The sequence below is a fragment of the Xiphophorus maculatus genome, chromosome 11 (assembly GCF_002775205.1).
Source record: "Xiphophorus maculatus strain JP 163 A chromosome 11, X_maculatus-5.0-male, whole genome shotgun sequence".
NCBI lineage: Eukaryota > Metazoa > Chordata > Actinopteri > Cyprinodontiformes > Poeciliidae > Xiphophorus > Xiphophorus maculatus.
In genome coordinates this window covers 5,147,760-5,169,187 of record NC_036453.1, presented here as the reverse complement: position 1 = coordinate 5,169,187, position 21,428 = coordinate 5,147,760, and the positions used below count along the sequence as shown (strand labels likewise).

General features: G+C 37.5%; 1 protein-coding gene across 1 annotated transcript; it reads right to left on the bottom strand.

Annotated features, from left to right (window-relative positions):
* Positions 1-15,301: 15,301 nt before the first annotated feature.
* On the bottom strand, positions 15,302-21,389 carry plac8l1 (PLAC8 like 1). Its single transcript, XM_005805465.3, has 5 exons — positions 20,463-21,389; positions 19,953-20,196; positions 19,427-19,659; positions 18,765-18,901; positions 15,302-16,277 (listed from the first exon to the last, which is right to left on the bottom strand). Exons 2-5 carry the CDS (start codon positions 19,976-19,978, stop codon positions 16,146-16,148), a joined length of 528 nt encoding a protein of 175 aa, XP_005805522.2. The 5' UTR covers positions 19,979-20,196; positions 20,463-21,389; the 3' UTR covers positions 15,302-16,145.
* Positions 21,390-21,428: the final 39 nt, after the last annotated feature.

Below are 21,428 nucleotides of genomic sequence, written 5' to 3'. Positions count from 1 at the left end.
AAAAATAACTCTTCCCAGGGATATACTGTATATTCTGCATTTATAAATATTTTTCTTTTTTGACAAAAAGTTTGTGGCTTTGTGGAAAATGTTGTTGTGACTGTTTGAGTGATTTCTGTGCATAGCTTTGATACTGGAGGCTGCAGATCTTCGATCTTTGAGGTGGGAAGGCTTACTCCATAACCCTTGTTTTTGGTTCCCTCTACTGTGTCTGCATGAAAATCAGCTCCAGCTCTGTCCTGTCAAGTCAAAATTTCTTTGGTTGTATATATTTTTTTTTGTAATGTTGGAAGGTTGAGTGGTGCTCACAGCCAAGCCTTTCCTTCTATTTCCTATGTTTTATTTAGCCAGTTCTATTTTTCTCATAATGCAGGTGTATGGTGCAATGACTGGAAAATCTATGTTCTTCATATTAAAAGCATTTTTTTCCCCAGTCTTTGTGTTGCCTTTTGTCCAGGTAGCAGGCTTGGTACAGTAGCAAGTGAAGTAACTGTCCTATCATTTTTAAAAGCGGAGCAAACCCTACTTTTTTGCTAAAAACCTTCTGCAGTCTCATTCTTAAAGATTTCTTTAATTATCATAGCTGTTTTAAATTTAAAAATTTATATTTAGAAATACTTACCGTGTCTTTTTTCCACCTTGTTTTTTTCTCCAACTCATGACTAACTGGAATGAGTTGGTTCATTCCAGTTAGTCATATTTTGTCCCTACTTTCTCCCATTCATTTGTTGTTCCATATTGGACTTATTGTATAAAGATACAGGGCAATACATATAAAGCCAACACCAAACCTTTCTTCGTTGCACAAAATTACAATTTTATTTGTATAGCACATTCCAACATTAAGGCATTTAAGTGCTTCACATAACAAAAACACAAAAATCAACAATTGAAACATTAAATCTTTCCAAGTCATCATTACACATCAAAGTGTTGGTTAGTGGAAAAAAAAGCTATGAGAAGTTTATATAGATGCTAGAGAACAAGCAAATAAATTGTTTTTGCAATCACATATCTTGAAGCTAAATGATTTGGTTAAATTGAAAATCCTTAGTTATGTGTAAAGTTATAAAGAGATAATTGCCAATTAATTTCCAAAAGTTTAATGCAAAAGTCTTAAGCTCAAGTGACAGAAGGAAGTATGATTTCAAAAGTAAAACTGAGGATAAAATTATGGAACAGTTTGGATGAGTGAAAAAATGCTCTACTTTAAACCAATTAAAAATACTTCATTATGATTAAGTCCTGTACAGTTCTGAGTTAAGAATGAGGAGAATGATACATCATTTGTAACTTATATTGTTAAGTTAATGTATTTAGTTAAGAAAAATTGGTTTTGTAATGACTGAGAAAAGGGCAAGTTTCTACTACATTTTTCTTCTTCCTGCTGTAAGAGAATGTGTTTATAAATTAATAATGAAATTTGTTAAACTGAGTGAATAAACTGATTGATTGATTGATTGATTGATTGATTGATTGATTGATTGATTGATTGATTGATTGATTGATTGATTGATTGATTGATTGATTGATTGATTGATTGATTGATTGGAACAATAATCAATCCATCACATACGGGTATTTCTGAAGGTTTCTGATAATGACTCTTGCAGACTAGATTAGTTCATCAGGATAAGAGTTTTGCAAATAACCATGTTATAAATAAGGGGGGTAAAAATTAGAAAGAAGGAATCTTTCATGAACTGTGAAATGAATGTATTTGCAGTTAAAATGAGCCATTGATATGCATTGTAATGGCTCACATGATCAAAGTTCACCTAATTCCATCACAGTTGTGTGCATGTAAGGTCAAAATAGAACTTCAAAAGGCATCTGTTTGACAAGTAGCTTGATTTCATTGGACCTGTGTACCTACATAACCTTTTATGCATATAGCCTTAGCTAACAAAGTGAAAGAAACTCCCTCAGCTGCAGCCCCTATTCTGGTGGCTCAGAGAAATGTCAACCTAACTTAAAACCAGCTTATTAAAGCAACACAGATGAAGATATATTTTTTTTAAAGTAGCGAATAAAGACTTCATACAAAACCCCCTCATATACTCAAGTAGACATTGGTTTGTAAGATGAATGGTTCTTGGCAATAAATGCATCAGAAGCTATCCTTCTGCTACAAGTCGATGGTCATCATTCAATATTTCTCCCTACAGACTTACAGGACCCACACTGAGTTGTGCCAATTCAGAGTCTTTAACATCCACTGGAAAACCTTAAGGGGGGGAAACCCACCTCCTTTGAAGGTGTCATGATGGCTTCTTGCTTGTGAAAACTTCAAAGTGAATGTTTAGGTTGTTCTTTCAATTTGCCAGAAGGGCTTGTTGCCATTTCACTTTGCAATAGGATTTCTGTACAGCAGCCATTTCAACCCAGATACCCCCCACTCACACACCACTCACACCTCCATGGTCTCTGTGTTTGGTGTTTTCATTCATAGACGTACAGCACCACCTCTGATGAAAATTTGCTGCCGATCACTGAGCCGATTAGATTTTTTTTACTAAACCTGAAGGATCCTTATCCGAATGCTAGGATGGAGATTGAGATTCAGAGCTGGCAGTAAAAAGAAATATGATTGAATTTCCTAAAATGTTCTTATTTTATTATGGACAATTTTTAGTCTTTTAGTTTCTACCAATAAAATACATTCATAAATATAGTAAAGCTTAAATAAATAAAGCTTTCTGAAAGAATTTGAGTCATCAACCATGTTTATGGCTGGTTGATGTGACATTTGACAGTAGATAAGAAGCAACTCTGACAGTTTTATGCCTCATTTAAGCTCTTGGGCTTTTGTTCGGTTTATGTTTTAGAACGGTCAATGAGCAAGAGTATCATCAGTCTGTCAACCTTTGTTCAGTCAGCAGCTTTTAAACACATCAAGTCCATTTCAAATGGCTTTCTGAGTGACTGACAAAAGCTATAATGTATGACAAACAAAACAAAGAAAACAAGTTTTGATATCAACCAACCACTAAGTTGTGTTTTAGGGAGTGTAGAATAAAGAACAGGAAGTATTCATTTAAATTCCCTTTTTCAGCTCGGTGGAATAACTAAGATTAAATATTCAGACTGTCTTGATTTTGTAACCCAAAGTATCTGTAAACTCATATAGTGAGAGGCCATCACTGCATAATAAAAGAAAGAACAGTAAAACAATATATGAAGTAACAAATAACAATTGTAAATATTTTAAATCTGACACCGTCTTTGTCTATGTTATCACTTATGAACCAGAAAGGTCCTTTTGGTCTGGCTAGTAAATTTAAAATGCTGTTACATACAGACAACGTTTTGCTTCAGAGTTTTTTTCCAGAGATAAATCTTTTCTGATGCTTTAGCTTTGCAGGTCCTCCATTCAGGCGGTTCACGGCTGATCAAAGATAAGGGGTTTCATTGTGGGATTTCTATTATTTCAGCTGCATTTTGACTGTGCTGGTGTTTCTACAGTTGTGTTATATTCAATTCTCGCTGAATAAATAAAAAAATACTTAGAAAATCTCTTATTGCAGTAGCTTAACCTTACACAGAAAATGTTTGAAATTCCAACATTAAATCTAAATGTAATGTAAATTTATGGTGTGAGGGGAAAAAAAACCACATTTTAAAGAATGTTGGGAGTAGGGGTTTTTGTACCTTGCAGGCACATATTGCCATTTCATATTGCAATCAAGTAATTATATTACTTTCAATTATTATGTCAATGATGTGTATACAAAAACAATTTAAAAGAAATTGGACTTAGCATCATAGCTCAGTCTGATGCCTTGAAATTGGCCTTTGTCTCTTTAAGAACTTTATACCATTTCTGGCACACTCACAGTGTTTTATCACAACAATGCTTCTCCATGTCTTCCATTGATGCCATTAAGGAGTGTTGTTGGTTGTGTGATCAGCTCAGAAGACCTGTGGTTCCACCAGGTGTTTGCTAATTGCTGCTGCTGCTAGTCTGGAGGAATTGTGTGCGTGCGTGTCGGTGCACATGTGTGAGAAGGGCGGAGCTTTGTGGGTCAGAAGATTGGCTGGGGACTGAAGCTCCATTGTGGAGATTTGAATAGATAGGGGGTGCATTGCATGAGCAAGTGTTAGAGATTGTTAGTCTGTTAGAGTGGGAAAAGCAAGGACTCCTTAAATGTACATTGAATGAATCAAAGACAGACTGAGAATGTGTTTGATGAATAATATTATAACATAATATATAGACAGAATTTTAACTGTATTAATTTGTTCCTTTTGGATAAATGTACACAAATTAAATTAAAGAAAAAAAAATCTGCAAAAACTAGAGAAAAACCAAATTCAGGCTGAGGCTGTGCATATTTATTTAAAAAGTAATTTCTAACATTTTAGAATTTATCAGCAGATCCATCACAACAAACTCCAACCACAATATATATTTAAGAAATGTTTGTGTTTATAGTCTCATCATGATGTTCTCTTGTTCAGATTTAATTTTCTTCCGCCCTGTGCATGAATCTCTTAAAGACGAGCCCCCGCTTTGCTGTCTCCTATCATCATCCTTTGGGCTGTGAAAATTCCTGCAGGCCATTTTCAGTCTGTCAGTCTGTCACATCAGTTTCCCTTGCTGTGTGTCTCCCATGTTTCTCCACACAGATGGACCTAATCTTCAAACCTGTACTTATGCTGTAAATACAACTGATATTATATGAAACGATTTCTAAAAGCTGGCATGTGTTACATAATGTTTTAGTATCTTTGTTTGCACATGTTTCTCGAGGTTCTAGTGTTGATGTGGGTGCTGTTCGCATCTGCTGCTCGACTCACATGCGTGTGTGTGTGTTTGTGTGCATGTGATTACAACGTGTCAAAAGGCCGCAGTGCAGAAAAATGTGTAGGTGGGTTCTGTGAAGCCAGTTGCAATGGTGCAGTGAGGGAAAGGAGAGTGTGAATGAATTAAAGTCTTTGGAATTCATCCCCTGCATCCTTCCCTGAGCTTGTTCAGCCCTCCCTCATTCCTACCATTCAAGACTTTGATGTAGTTTTTTATCATAACTATAAACAGCAGTTGAATACTAATAGTTAAAGAAGAAAAGCATCTGACTGATTCAGTATCTGCAGTTGCTGATGTGATGATTCCATTAGACTAAAAAATAATCTTTGCTGCATTAGCTTGATATCTACATCTAAATTCAGATAAGTACACATGGAAACACAAAAGGGAATATATTGGTTAAAAAATTTATTCTACACTGAAACATCTCACTACATAATATATATATAAAAAACAACTACGTTTGACAACAATATGTAGGAGTGTTATTTGAATTACAAATACCTAAATGTATGATGCATTCCAGGCAACGTCTGACGCTTGTCACTTAAATGGCACATCCATCACAACTCTGTGTCAGAGTAACATTATCCTCCATCACTTGGTTACAAAACGAAAAACATGTCCCTTATACAACTGATACACTTCTCAATAATCACTTTGGTTACAGCTACATGTTTTTGAATGAGATGACAGCTGTCAATATACTCTGTCCATGTCCTGAAATCTGATCGGTCGTGCAAAGAAGCAAATCTGAATATCTTTTTACAACATTTTAGACTATAATAAGGACATAACCTGTCCATCATAAGCTTCTCTTTTACATTGTGTTATTTTGATAAAATTATGCTCTGAGTAAAAATCTACAGCTATTGCAAACCCCAGCGTCGTTTACACTGATAAAATGAGTAAGCTCACATTGTTATTATGCAGTCTTTGTTGGTAAAATAAAAACATCATCCAGTAAACTGCAATGTTTTTGTAGTCATATGCATTGTCAACTTATTTTTTTATTTAAATTAAGTTCTACAGACTGAACAACAGATGGCAAAAGTGGAAAAACTACCAGCACTGTTTTCATCTATATTAGGAGTATCTATAAACAGTGCCCAATTAAGATGTTTTAATGTATCCACCCTATCATGAATGTGACAAACATTCCACAGTTATTAATGGCTGATGGTGCATCCTCTGTGTCATGTGAAAGTAGGAAGAATTCTGTTCTAACATTTAAACCACAAAGCTTATATTTCCTGAGCATTGCTGCACGGACGCCAGTGGCTCCGTCCATTAAGATAGCATTACTGAAGTGTTCAGTGGTGTAATTTATGTAGAAAACAGAAACGTCTACTGAGACATGAACACCGTTAAAAGCATATTAAGTTCATTTCCTGTCTTACAATTGTTAATAAATAATGATGCTATACAATGGACAAATACAAATGTTCCAGAAGCTCAAGATCCTTCAAAAACATTTTTCACAAAGTGCAGTTAAAGTTTAATGAAGCATTTATCTGTATAAATTAAAAAGTAGATATCAGTTTAACTTATTAATGTTCTTAATTTCCTTTCTCTTGTTTTCCTCACTCAGTGTTAATATCTGGTATTCAAGCCCATTTAGCCAGTTTTTTATGTTTTTCAGCCTTTCTGACTTGTTTCTTTTTTGTTTGTTTTCCATATTAAATATTCACAGAATATGACAGCATCAGATTCACTTCTTCACTGAGATCAAGCTGCAGCCCACCTTTTCTGTTGCTCATTTGGAAATTGTGTGGGATAGTAAAAATGGGAGATTAGCCAATTAGTTTCACAATTCAAACACAGATACATCTTGATTAGTAATAAATAAAGTGGCAATGTATGTTTATGTTTGTATGTAAACAGACCAAGGCATTAAAGAAGACAGGGTACATGCTGCCAGTTGTTCTAGTTTTCAACAAGAAAAAAAAAGAGAATAAAATATCAAAACAACACGTAACTCTGTGGAGCTCATTAGGACACACAACCACCCAGGCACACAGTTCAGAAACTGTTTCATTAAACTGAACATCAGAGGTCCTTCTTCTGAGATGGCCATGGTTGTGGACTTACTGTTCCTTGTGATGCAGCATCACATTTATTTAGTTTTTCAGGTTAAAACTGTTCTTTACAGTTTTATGATGTAGAAGTAGACCATCATCCTGCATGTGCATTAGTTAGCTCTATATATAAGATGTATTTTATTGAATGCTATGTAGATATTTTTGCATTAAACAAGCAAAAACATTTAAAAGCCTTTGCAAAACTTGTCTTCTGAAATTAGACTTGAACTTTGACAATGCCATTTTAACACATACATATGCTTTGATCAAATTTATTCCATTAACTGTGAACAGTTCAAACTTCTTTAACAATAGTGCATTCAGGGTAATGTACAATTTTAATAATGGTCCATTCAGGGTAATGTACAATTTTATTTTTTTTAACAAATGGCATTTATTGGCTAAGCATTTCAATGCAGGTCATTAATTAATTAATATTCTTATTAAATCTCTTGTCAGTTGAGGTAGATCACCATGTTTTGGTAGGTTTGCTGTTGTGCCACACTCTATCCACTTTCAGATGATTAATTGAATGGTGCTCTATGAGATCAATAAAGCTTATATTGGTTTACAACCCCACCCTGCTTTGAGCCTCTCTTACCTTTTTCCCTAACCTCTCTACTGTGTTTCTTGCTAGTTATTCACTAATGTTCTCTGGTAAATGACTGAGGAATTCACAGAACAACTGCATTTATACTCAGATCAAATTATACCAGAAATTTTGTGAAAGTGTAGAAACTGTATTTACATTCTGCTTTCACAATCCCCTATCTAAAAAAATTTAATAAATCTTTGCAACATTTATTTAGGTTTGCGATTGTATTGTGACAAAATCAACTGAATATGACTTTTGGAGATCAGTGGAGTTTCTGGTGGACAGAAAATTTAATGATAAAAGTTGGTTTCCAGTAATGTCAGGATGCTAGTCCATCATAACAAACAACAGTACATTATCACAAATCTCTTCACGAGGTGTGACCATAAAATCTTCCAAGAAGATTGGTCAGGTTTTGTATATTAAAACTCATCTCTTCTACCTGTCCACATGTTGCAATTATTTCTCTCCCTCAGTTAAAACCATTAGCCTTAATATTTTCCAAGATGGTGTTCTGTGAGATTTAATTACAGAGATTTTCTTTTGAAAAGGGGATTGATTTTAGCAGTTCCCATAGAGACCATTTATTTTTTAGACACAATGAAAAGTGCTCACAGTGAAGTCTATGGATCTTTGTAGCGACTGTGCAGAGATATAGCCAGTGAACAAACAATGATTCAGTACTTGGTGTTTTTTTCTGCTTTGTAACAGAAATATTCAGTCAAATGCATTAATAATTTATGTCACAAACAGATGGGAGAATAAATCTGAAATAAATGAAGAGCTCATTAAGTTTACAAGAAAATAACTTTGTGATAAAAAAGTAATTGGGCAATTTTTCTCCAATTATAGACTAACAAAAGCTGTTAAAATTATACTTTGAATTTAGATTTGGAAATTAGAAAATAGTTATGATTTTATTTCAGATTTATTCAAACATTGCAGTTAATTGGCCTTATTCAAAATAAAAAAAATAGTGACCCAAAAAAACAAAAATTAAATATTTTCTGGCAGCAATTTCAATAAATGTGTGTTGTTTGTTAAGATACCCTGTATTTAGGTCCTGTTGTAATGTGTAAATATATGTTAAATATAAAGTGTTTTTTTTTTAAATACAGTGCATCATTATGAGACTTACTTTAAATTTTGTCACTAGATGAAGACTGATGTAATGAACAAAACTGACTTGAGGCATACGTCATTATAACTGGATTAATTTTGGTTGTGTGATTTATCTTGAAATAAGTTGGCTTACATAGAGTGGCACAAACTGAGTTGATAGCAAAACTATTCAGTGTGGATTTGTAACATTTCTTTTTTTTATCTGTTGCACATAAAACTGGGGGCATCCTAATCTTCTGGTGGTGAGTGGAGTATGGAAACAGAAGAAACAAAATACAATAATGTTTGCATGATTTTGGTTAATATTGAATTGACTAAGTTCTGGAATCACAAGTTCAGATGATAATTTACAAGGAGTTGCATGGATCTTGATTGAATCTCAAAGGTTGACTTCAACAAATGCAATAATACAATATTTGCAGTATTTATTAATTTTGTTAAAGTAACATACCATTGAAAATGATCAAATGAACTCACTAAAGTATAACAATATGTAAGCTTCAAAAATAATAATAACTTCATTATTATTATTATTGTTATATCATAATCACTTTTTTTATCTACAGTAAGAGGAATAGTTAAAAAAATTAAAAAAACTGGAACAGTCAGAAACCAAACTGGCCAAGAACCCAAGTTTATCTTGCCAACCATGAACAGTGAGGATGGTGGAAATAATTATATATCAAAGACCCCTTTTAATGAATTTAAGTAGTTTTTCATGGTAAGCTTAATATATTATTTTAATGTATTTTGATGCAAAATACATTAAAATAAAGTATTTTAAAACCTACTGTGGACTTTAGAACTGGGTGTTGATGTGATCTATAGTTTTGTTGAGGACACAAGCAGCATAGTTTTGGATCAGCTGCAGCTTTCTCAGGCTGACCTGCGGAGACACTTGCAGTAATCAATCTAACTAAAAATAAATGATAAGATGAAAGAGTTTATTAGCTGAAGATCATTTATTTGTGTCAAATACTGTATATTTGCATAAATCTCTGAAGCATTAGAACTTATAATGAAGAGGATTATTAGTAACAACTAATTGTATGATCTATATTCACAAACTGTCATATTTTAAAAATGTAACCTGTGTGTTGGTTGTCAATGGTTAAAATTTTCTCCCCCTAGAGAATAGTAAAAGTGAAGAGAGGACCCTTTCTTTATATTTTAACTTTCATTTCAGTACAACCACCAACAGAAGCCAGCAGCAACACCACTGCCTCCTCTCAGGCTTAGAGTAGAGAATGTGATGATTGGAATATTAAGCAGAATGAGGGTTTAAATTAGAGGTGCTTCCTATCTCTTAAAACTGCAAAGTACTTATGCAGCAGTCACTGTTCACCTACACAAGCACAAATAGCATTACTGATTTTAACATTTTATGGTTGTGCATGCTTTAGAGGCTCTCAAATTTAAGATCCAATGAAAAAAATTACAACTTACCATACTTAATATTGGCATTGGACGAAGTTGGCAGTGTCTTGTAAAAGCATCTGAACCCCTTGATTTGATTTGATTTTTTTTCTTGTATTTTGTCATTTTTCAGCTACAAACGTCAATGATTACAGTGATTTTGTGTGCCTAAGTGGAAGGAAAAAGTAACATTATTTTATTTTTTATATATATATAAATATTAGCCTTAAAGATGCTTTTGGTATTTATACTCTGCTTCTATGGGTCACTTCTTAAAACCAGATTTCACTTTCATTACAGCAAGTCTTACCATAGGTTCTCAGTGAGATTTAGGTAATCTATAACATAATCAAGCTTTGATCCAAATGATTTCATTTGTGAATGTTTTGTTTTGTGGTCCTGCTGGAAAGCGAACCATCACCCTAACCTCAAGTCTTTTATGGTCTCCAACATGTCTCTAGTCAGTAATCTCTGACCAGCATCCATGCATCTGCTGAAGCAAAGCATTCCCACAGGATGATGCTGCAACCACCATTTTGTACTGTATGGTGCATTAAAGGTGCAGTTCTAGTTTTACCCTACGCAGTGCTTTACATGTAGGTCAAAATAACAAAATATTGTTCTCATCTTACTGCAGCATCTTCTTCCCCATGTTTCCTCTGTCCTTTATATGGCTTGTGGCAAAGTGGAAATACCTAAACAGCTTTCTTTCTACTATGGTTTTCCTCTTATCCCCAATTCCACTTACTCCAGATTTGATCTGTGCACAAATAATAGCTGCCTTACCAACTGATTCTCCCAGCTCAGCTGTGGATCACTGCAGCTCCTCCAGAGTTCCCATGGCCCTCTTGGCTGGTTCTCTCCTTTCCCATCAGATCAGGTGGATGTCTATGTCTTTGTTTCAGATATTTATCTATTTCCCATCCATCCATCCCTACGTAGGGGAAGAGTTGGGATGCACCCTGAACAGGTTGCCAGTACTTCACCTGCCCTATTTTCCTTCTACTTAAAAAATATTTACTACTTAGTGTTAGTTTACTCTAAAAGTCCAAGAGGTATGAACACTCTTATAAGGCATTGTGTTTCTAGTACAATCTCTTCCTGTGCAAGACTTTGATAGGCTTGTGAAATGACCTGACAGAAGAAATCAATTTTGTAAAAACAATATTAAGAAATATTTTGAATAAAAATAAGTCGTGAAAATATTTAAACCAATTTTACCAACAACAGGCTGCAAAGAAATATTAAAAACAATGTCAATGCCCTTACTCAATACATTGTCAATTGCTTTGATGCTCGCAAAACAATTTATTTTTCTAAAATAAACTCATGTAATAGAGTAAGAGCCATGGCAAATTTGTAAACTTGGCTCACATTTGTTTATTTTAATTAATGCTGGAAGACGTTCTGAAAATAGACAAAAGCCTCAAAGGATGCACAGCTTAATTAATCAAAAGAAAGAAAAAAATCCTCTTATGTGAAGAAATTAATTTTAGGGCTGGAATTTGTTAGCAATGTATGGAGTCCAGAAGGCAAAACAGACCATTTTGGTTTTCTCATGTTTTCCCAAATTAACTTATTTCTTCAATTGTCCTTAAAAATAGAGCAAATAGGTAAATTATCCATCTACCATTAGAAGTGGAGCAGTGCCAAGCAAGACACCATCATCACATACAAACCAAACCAAGACTGCTGGTGTCAAAAGGACAAAGCTTCCAGGCTAAACAGCAGCTGACCATCACATCAACAAAATCCCCAACAATGATGCTATGTTAGAGAGAAAGACACACTGAAAATCAGAGGAAGGACAAGGATGAGGCAAATGTGAATCAGAGACACTGATTCGACCAGGGACTGGAGGGAGGAGAGTGTGGGTTTGTGTTATGCAAACCCCAGGTGGCCCTGGTTAGATGAAGTATCATTGGGCAGAAATAAGAAGAGGAAGGCTTTAGATAAATCAGGTTTAAATGGAGACATAATAAGCACAGACAGTGGAGATAAATTTGCTGAATTAATTTAAAAAAAAGAATCGAAGGAAGCAAGAGGTTTGATGTGCCAAAATAAATTTCAAATTATAAATTCTCTATTACTTCACCTTTGGTTTCTTGTATGAGAGAGCAAATTTATTTGGCAAATGATGCCTTGATCTTTTGGTTCCCTCTCTGTGCGAGTAACAGTTTCTAATGAGCACAACAGCAAGAAACAGCTCTCGGAAATACATCCCCCACACACACCCACATGAAAAACTCAACTCCCACGGGGGCTGTTGTCGATAACAGCTTGTACTCTACACCTGATGCCTCTATAGGGATAGTTGTCTTCATGCTGAAGCAGCAGGAAAGAACATCCGCAGAGATATTTTATGATGCCTGTCTGACTTCTGACTTAGAAAGGGCTTCACTGTTCCAGATCTTGACCTGGCTATTGCTTTGGAAATCCCAACTCTGACCTCACATCAGCACTTAAAACTGATGTCACCCTGCTGAGCCATTGAAGCATAGAAAAGAAGCCGGCAGCCAGATCTAGGGCAACATTGCCCCCTAACGGTTGAGATGTGAAAGCATATCTGGAAGAGATGACGTAAGACTGTAGTATGTAAAGTGTATTCATGGTTAAGATGCAGAAATTAAATACAGTCATTATTCTGCAATAATTTCAGAATGATAAGCAAAACGTATCTGAATTTGTGTCAAATTCTATCATGTGACTAATAAAATAAAACTTACAAAGTATGTATGGTTATGTCTTCATAGACCCTAAATTACATGGTAGATGAAACCCAGCAAGCAAGAAGAAAACAGCCCAATTGATCTTATACTTTTTCTTTTTTTCAACCCCAGAAATAACCTATTGGTGCACCCTGTACAATGTTTGACAAACCTTTCCATGAATGTAGAAGTTGAACTTCAATTAATTGAAACTAATTTGTCAATATCTTTGAAGAGTAAATGTAACAAAAATTGGAGGACTAATTTTCACATCAACAACAAATACAGAAACACTCAGAAGAAATTATAAATTAATTCAACTCCTCTTGCCATCTTGATGTTCTACTCACAACTTTTGCCCATCATTGCATCTGATAAATTCAAATAGTAAACTTATCTCTCCTATCAGGTGTTTTCCCCCCAGGCTTTGAAAACAGCAGTAGTCAAACGGCTGTTAAAGAAAGAACAATCTGGACAAATCACTCCTGCAAAATTACAGACCAACATCTTACCTTAGATCTATAAATAAATAGTGGAAAAACGGTGTTTTATCAGCTAAACAGCATCTTAACAATGACCAATTGCTTTGATGTTTATTAATCCGCTCTTCTTGTTCAACACATTGCGGAGACTGCCCTCGTCAAAGTGTTCAATAAATATAAATATAGCATGTAGAAGAATTTCAGCGCAGCATTCGTCACTGTTGACTAAGACATATGCAAGTGACTAGAGAGCTGGGTTGGATTTGACTGGTTCAAGTCTTATTTCTTTGAGTCAATAAGTTATATCTCATTGAAACATATATTAGTCATGTGTGGGGTACCACAAGGTTCAATCCTGGGACCCTTTTCAGATACTGTATGCTCCCGCTTGCTCAGATTATGACAATTAATAAGATTAGGTATCATAACTACGCAGATGATACACAGTTCAACATTACAATGTCACCAGGTGACTCTGAATCCATCCAAGAATTGAGCAGATGATTAGCAGATCTATGGATCAGTGTATTAATATTTGCACGTGTGAATGGGTGGATGTGTCTGTAGTGTAAAGCGCTTAGCGTGGTCAGTATGACTGAAAAGAAACAGAAACAGCACCATGGGTGTAAGGTATAGTCTTTAACAGACTCTTCCATTGTGCTGTGGTATATTTTTACATAGTTTGTGTTCTCTATTTGTTGATTGCTCCTCACTAACCCTCTTCCAACATATAACTGCTGTTCTGCCTGGTGCGTCTCTGGTCAAAGATCTTCATTCCCATTTTTCATCTCCATGCTTAGATCCATAGCGCATCTTGGCTGCAAATTTGCAGAGATGAGCTCAACTCTGCTCTCAACAATGATTTCTTAAAGTAAATCCAGCCATTCCTATTTTACATTCAAAGACCTTTAACATAGTTCAAACCTAGAACAAAAAGTCTTGATGAAGCTAAGACCTACCCTTACACTCTAATGAACTTAACCAATTTTAAAACTTTTACATTTCATCACACAGAAATTAAAACTTTCCACCAAACACAATCAGATTGATATTTTTATCTTGACTCAAACCCAATTTTCTCCATTTTCCCATTTCATTCACGAAAGCTGCCAGATGGGAGACTGACTGCAAGAGTTAACAAATTACATATTTGCCCTTTGAGGATCCATCTGCCTTTGTGAATAAATAACATTTTCATATCCGCTCAGTCTGGTTGGCATTTCAGGTTCAGGGAAGCAGGGCAATCAGGACTGGATTAATAAAATGATTCAATGCCTATGGATAAATCAAGGAATGCATATTTAAAGGAATAAGTTTCTTTTTTGTATTGGATGAACAACTGCAAAGGGAATGGTGGGTAACCGTACTGCTGGTGCTGCATACAGAACACAAGTAAATCTGTTACAATAGTAATTAGGCCTTCTTAAAGCAAACAGTTTATTGTAAGTTCATTTACAGTGTTCTAGATCTGACATTCAAACAGAATTTATCATTTTGATCTGTAAAGACTTCCTGTCAAAATGAATTATCTGCTCTTTCCTGTCCTTCATTGTGTGGTGACCTTTACTTAATGAAGAGAAAGAAGGTGTCAGAGAATCTAAATATAAAAAGAATTTCCAATTTATTTGAAAAAATTTAAATTTACAAATTAATTTAATGAAGTCAGAGAAAAAGTAAGCAATGCAAAATCAAAGACATTGCTTTTGGAGAACATACAGTCTGGTGTTAGTGTCTACTTATTTTCATTATATGCATATGAGTCAATTTCTCTTTACAAAACTGGGTACCCAATACAGGAAATGAACCTTATAAATCACATTTGTGTAAGAAAATGTTCAACTGCACCACCTGCTGACGAGGTTCTGTAAAGTAACAATTATTACATTTGGTTTTTTTAAAAATAAATTTAGTACTTATAAATAAATCAGCCTAGAAAATGACTTGATCAGTGTCATGAAATATTACTGTAAACAGTTACAATAAAATGCGTATTTAAAAAAAAAAAAGGACAATTAATTTCTCATACAAATACTTTGGGTGTTGAGAACAGACAGAATAAAAAGGTTTTTAATGAAAATGCATATCCAATGTAATAGAAAAAGAAAATGCTAACCATTTATTAGCTTAAAATCTAAGCTAATCTTGAATTTTGTGACAAGTATGTCACATTTGATTTTCTTTGATAATTTAAAGCCCATTGTAAAATATGTGACAAGGTTAGTTCAGACGCTGACTGAAAAAGTGCTAAGCAAAGGTCTAATCAGGTTCAAAGTAATCTGAAAGAGGGCATTAAATTATTAGAACCATTAAGTTGTAAAGTCTTATCTTTTGTAGCAAATAAGTCTTAGATTTTGAAAGCAATGTCATAAGAGTAAAAACAGAATTATAATGGTGATAAGTGCAATATTTAATACAGTTTAAGGATGACTACAGCGTGTCAGCGAATATGCCTACATGGTGAACACAATAACAGGACTATTGTTTTTGTAAAACAGGTTTAACTGTTTGTTCTTTTCTTCTCTTGACACATGTTCTCTGTTTGATTTAATTTTTTACCAGCTGTTTGGAGCTTGTTTGATGTCTGTTGGAATTGGAAAAAAAGGAAAACCCTTCATCTTCCCACCTGTTTTTCATACATATGCAAATGTGACCACAAAATAATTTCTTTCAGAGATATAATTCAAGCTATTAATATTCAAACAGCAATTACAGTTTTTTTTCTCTTTGCATTTACAAATCTTATATCACTCAGTGGAGCTTTAAACCTGGACATTTTGTTTCACCCCGTTTTGATTTCCAGTCTTTACATTTTAGATCAAATGTTTCCAAAGGCTCTAATCCTATGCCAGTGATATATTATGCTAATCTCTGTTGACTTCACTGATCCGTGTTGCAAAGTTAAAGCAAAGGACACAGTTACGGACAACAGTTTCTTCAGGAGGATTCCATCACTGTAGACACTTGATATGTCTGGGTCTTCATCCTGCGCTTCATCTCTCTTATCATTTGACATACAGCCAGAGGGTAACAGCAGTACACTGCACTCCAGTCCTCACACACACTTCCCTGTGGGTAAACATGTAGGACAACAAGGAGCAGACATACAGTACATGCAAGCAAGTGGAGGAAGCAGAAACACACACAGAACACATTTTTAACTACAAGGGCATAAAATAGAACACATGATCCAATGCACATTTTACTTTTAAAATTGTTGATAAAATGCTGAATAAAGTTTTTATTTCACTGTATACAATGAACATTTTCCATCCATCCATCCATCCATCCATCCATCCATCTTCTTCCGCTTATCGGAGGTCGGGTCGCGGGGGTAGCAGCTTCAGAAGTGAGGCCCAGACTTCCCTCTCCCCGGCCACTTCTTCTAGCTCTTCCGGGGGAATCCCGAGGCGTTCCCAGGCCAGCCGAGAGACATAGTCTCTCCAGCGTGTCCTGGGTCTTCCCTGGGGCCTCCTCCCGGTGGGACGTGCCCGGAACACCTCACCAGGGAGGCGTCCAGGAGGCATCCTGACCAGATGCCCAAGCCACCTCAACTGGCTCCTCTCGATGTGAAGGAGCAGCGGCTCTACTCTGAGTCTCTCCCGGATGACTGAGCTTCTCACCCTATCTCTAAGGGAGAGCCCAGCTACCCTACGGAGAAAACCCATTTCGGTCGCTTGTATCCGCGATCTCGTTCTTTCGGTCATGACCCAAAGCTCATGACCATAGATGAGGGTGGGAACGTAGATCGACCGGTAAATCGAGAGCTTCGCTTTTTGGCTCAGCTCTCTCTTCACCACGACGGACCGGTACAGCGCCCGCTTGACAGCAGACGCTGCGCCAATCCGCCTGTCGATCTCCCGCTCCCTTCTTCCCTCATTCGTGAACAAGATCCCGAGATACTTAAACTCCTCCACTTGGGGCAGGACACCCCCCCTGACCCGGAGAAGGCACTCTACCCTTTTCCGGCTCAAGACCATGGCCTCGGATTTGGAGGCACTGATCCCCATCCCGGCCGCTTCACACTCGGCTGCGAACCGCTCCAGCGAGAGCTGCAGATCACGATCTGATGAAGCCAAAAGGACCACATCGTCTGCGAAAAACAGAGATGAGATCCTAAGGCCACCAAATCGGATCCCCTCAACACCTTGGCTGCGCCTAGAAATTCTGTCCATGAAAGTGATGAACAGAATCGGTGACAAAGGGCAGCCCTGGCGGAGTCCAACTCTCACCGGAAACGAGCCTGACTTACTGCCGGCAATGCGGACCAGACTCTGACACCGGTCATACAAGGACCTGACAGCCCGTATCAAAGGGCCCGGTACCCCATACTCCCGGAGAACCCCCCACAGGGCTCCCCGAGGGACACGGTCGAACGCCTTCTCCAAGTCCACAAAACACATGTAGACTGGTTGGGCGAACTCCCATGCACCCTCCAGGACCCTGCCAAGGGTGTAGAGCTGGTCCAGTGTTCCACGACCAGGACGAAAACCACACTGCTCTTCCTGAATCCGAGGTTCGACTATCCGACGGACCCTCCTCTCCAGGACCCCTGAATAGACCTTGCCAGGGAGGCTTAAGAGTGTGACCCCTCTATAATTGGAGCACACCCTCCGGTCCCCCTTTTTGAACAGGGGGACCACCACCCCAGTCTGCCAATCCAGGGGAACTGCCCCCGATGTCCATGCGATATTGCAGAGTCGCGTCAACCAACACAACCCTACAACATCCAGAGCCTTAAGGAACTCCGGGCGGATCTCATCCACCCCCGGGGCCTTGCCACCGAGGAGCTTTTTAATCACCTCGGCGACCTCGTCCCCAGAGATTGGAGAGCCCAACCCAGAGTCCCCAGGCTCCGCTTCCTCAGTGGAAGGCATGTTGGTGGGATTGAGGAGGTCTTCGAAGTACTCTGCCCACCGGCCAACAACGTCCCGAGTAGAGGTCAGCAGCACACCATCCCCACTATAAACAGTGTTGGTGCTGCACCGCTTCCCCCCCTGAGACGCCGGATGGTGGACCAGAATCGCCTCGAAGCCATACGGAAGTCTTTCTCCATGGCCTCTCCAAACTCCTCCCACGCCCGAGTTTTTGCCTCAGCAACCGCCCGAGCCGCATGCCGCTTCGCCCGCCGGTACCCATCAGCTGCTTCCGGAGTCCCACAGGCCAAAAAGGCCCGATAGGACTCCTTCTTCAGCCTGACGGCATCCCTCACCGAAGGTGTCCACCAGCGGGTTAGAGGGTTGCCGCCGCGACAGGCACCGACAACCTTGCGGCCACAGCTCCGATCGGCCGCCTCGACAATGGAGGCACGGAACACGGTCCACTCAGACTCCATGTCCCCCACCTCCCCCGGGACGTGTTCGAAGTTTTGCCGGAGATGGGAGTTAAAGCTCCGTCTCACAGGGGATTCCGCCAGACGTTCCCAGCAGACCTTCACAACACGTTTGGGCCTGCCAGGTCTGACCGGCTTTCGCCCCCACACCGGAGCCAACTCACCACCACAAACATTTTGGGTTTTTCAAAATAAACAAACAAAGAACTATGTACTGCACTCACCCGAATCTTGTAACGCTCCCTGATTCCAACTCTGATGGCAAAAGTGGATCCTGGTAGGAGAGGCATGCAAAGACACTCCCCAAATTGCTGGGCTAAACTCAGATCTAAGTAGCACGGCACCAGCGCCCCAATAATACCTGTAAGCATGTAAGAAGGCAACAATAGTTTCTGTCTGAGTATTTCTAAGTGTTTTGCTCGAGACATAAATCATTATTCTTTAAAGGTGTTTAAGAAGTAGAACCAACTAAAATATTTTTAATGCTTCACTGATGCTTTCTTTTGAGTGTTTTGTAGAAAATAAATATTCAAAATGTTAATGCATGCCAAATTACTATGTGAATGAAATTAACACCGTCCCACAAAAATACAGGATAAATAATAATAATTTAAAAAAAAAATCTTTTGATTATTTTTTGTTTTTGTAAAAAGGTTTATTAGCTGTATTTTGTATTACACTCTAGTTGTTTTAGGTTCAGTAATGAATGTGTAAGACAGATGGACAGGATTCAGAATAGGGAAAACCAGAACAGAACACAGCCTGAATGAATGAATGAATGAATGAATGAATGAATGAATCAAGGTTCTAAATACATTTGCTTTTATTATTAACATCAATGTTAAATTAGAAATGTGCTTTAGTGTAGTGTGTGAGTGCCTCTTACATGTTGTCTTGTCTCCACAGACATTAAAAAGTCCAGTGCTCCAGTCTCCCCCCATTTGTGTGACGGTGGTGATGGTTGTTGTAGCGATGCCAGGACCAGGCTGAGTTAGCACTGGGCTCATCGTCACAGGGAATTCGTTTGACCTCTGGCTGTCATCAGTTTGTGTGTCAAAGACTTCCACTTCTTCATCTTGACACATCGACGCTGAAACATTTTTGACTGAAAGTTCTGGTCTAAAAAACAAAGAAAAAGCAGGTTTAAATGCAAGCTGGTTCTCTTTATGCATAAAAGGGATATAATCTAAAGGTCTAATTTATTCCTTGTTCATATTGTTCACAAAATAAATAAAACACAGGATTATACAGTTATATGATGAGAAAAACTTCTCACTTGCATACCAATGATATGCAAAAATAAGTAAATCAAGTAGTGGTACTTGGGATGTGGTGAAACTGTTGCCTTTAATTACATTGTGCCAAGTACTGGGAGCTTAATGAAGCAGTTTGGGACAGCATAAAACACTTACTGGTCAGTAACTGTTGTCTCCTCCATTACTTGCTTCTACCAGAAGCTCCTTGAGACGGGTGACACAAGGAGGAGAGACGAGAGTGGAGCCGGGAGTCAGCAGGAAAGAGGAGCCAAAGTGCCGCTCTCCCAGTGAGAGGCTGTGTGTCGGAGCAGATAAACCTGCAGTCAGAGGGCTCAGCCAGAAGCTGCGTGACTAAGATAAGTCTTGCTGTCTTCAGTCTGAGACTTTGCTGTGCACCCTGCTAATACAGCAAATAAAGAGAGGGCAAATGAACGTCAGAGGGCAAAAAACATAAAATGTTCAGCATGGGAGGACAAGGATGCATTCGCACAAAAGCAAGTTAGAGGATATCTGTTAAAGTTTGAAAAGAAAATGCATGCAAATAACTACAAGAAGAAATTTAGAAAGAATTTAAAAAATCAAACCAAATAAATCAAATCCAACACTTTATCTGATTCATGATATGTAGTTATACATAAATTCTTAAACAATGAATGCAACACTTACCTCTGAGGTAAAGAACTCTTGTATGAGGCACTGAGAGGGAAAATCTTGGTTTTAGATGTCATGAAACTTCTGCGGTTTTCATTTAAGAGGGCTCATTTCCTCTGTTCTAACAATGACCTCTTATTCAGATTGATGCACTTTGTACTTGAGACTTAGAAACTGACAGAAAAAAAAGGAAGAGGAGCTTTGTACGTGCTGAAAAGTCATGTAGTGAAACCAAGAGGTTCAGAAGCTTACACTCTGAAATCAATTCTAGTGATACAAAGAGTCACTATATACCTTGTATAAATCTAACAGCATTTCAGAAAATAACACCCTTCATCAAACATAGAGGTAGTAGTTTGACTGTCTGGGGCTGTGTTGCCGTTTCAGCACCAGGATGACTGTACAACTTCTGAAACCATGATGAATTCTGCTCTGTAGCAGAAAATCCTGAAGAATGTCCCGCAATCAACATGTAACTTCAAACACACTTGAGTTTTAAAGCAGGACAATAATCCCCACAAAACAGCAACCCAGCTTCTGAGTGAGTGAAAAAAATACTAAAAGAAAGTGTCTGAAGTAGCCCAGTCAAAGTCCAGAGTTAAATCTGATCAGGATGCAGTGGTATGACCCAAGCAGGCTGTTCATGCTCAAAACCCCTCCAGGTTGACTTAATAAAAACAAAGTCAAGAAATACTTCACACAGTACTCCTTCGGTCTGAAAACAAACAGGAGTCTGTGTTTGTTTCTTTGAATGTGTTCAGAAAATCCCTTTATTGCATTTTAAATAGAAATTTGATGTTTTTGGATAAATAATATCAACAAAACAAAACATTCAAACTGCCTTTATGCCTCACATAATAGTCACCCATATCAATTTAATGGCTAGCATTAAGGAACCAAACAGGATTTTGCAGAGAATGTATTCATTTAAAAATGCAAACCTAATGCTGCCAGTTTAGTGCTCATGTGGAATATTTTTCT

What these genes read in the sequence shown, in the direction of transcription:
- plac8l1 (XM_005805465.3), bottom strand. Translation starts at nt 19,978, where the DNA reads ATGGAGGAGACAACAGTTACTGACCA. An exon ending in GAGACAACAGTTACTGACCA is followed by an intron (nt 19,660 to 19,952) that starts GTAAGTGTTTTA and finishes TTTGTTTTTTAG; the next exon opens with ACCAGAACTTTCAGTCAAAA. An exon ending in GGGAGCGTTACAAGATTCGG is followed by an intron (nt 16,278 to 18,764) that starts GTGAGTGCAGTA and finishes GTTTACCCACAG; the next exon opens with GGAAGTGTGTGTGAGGACTG.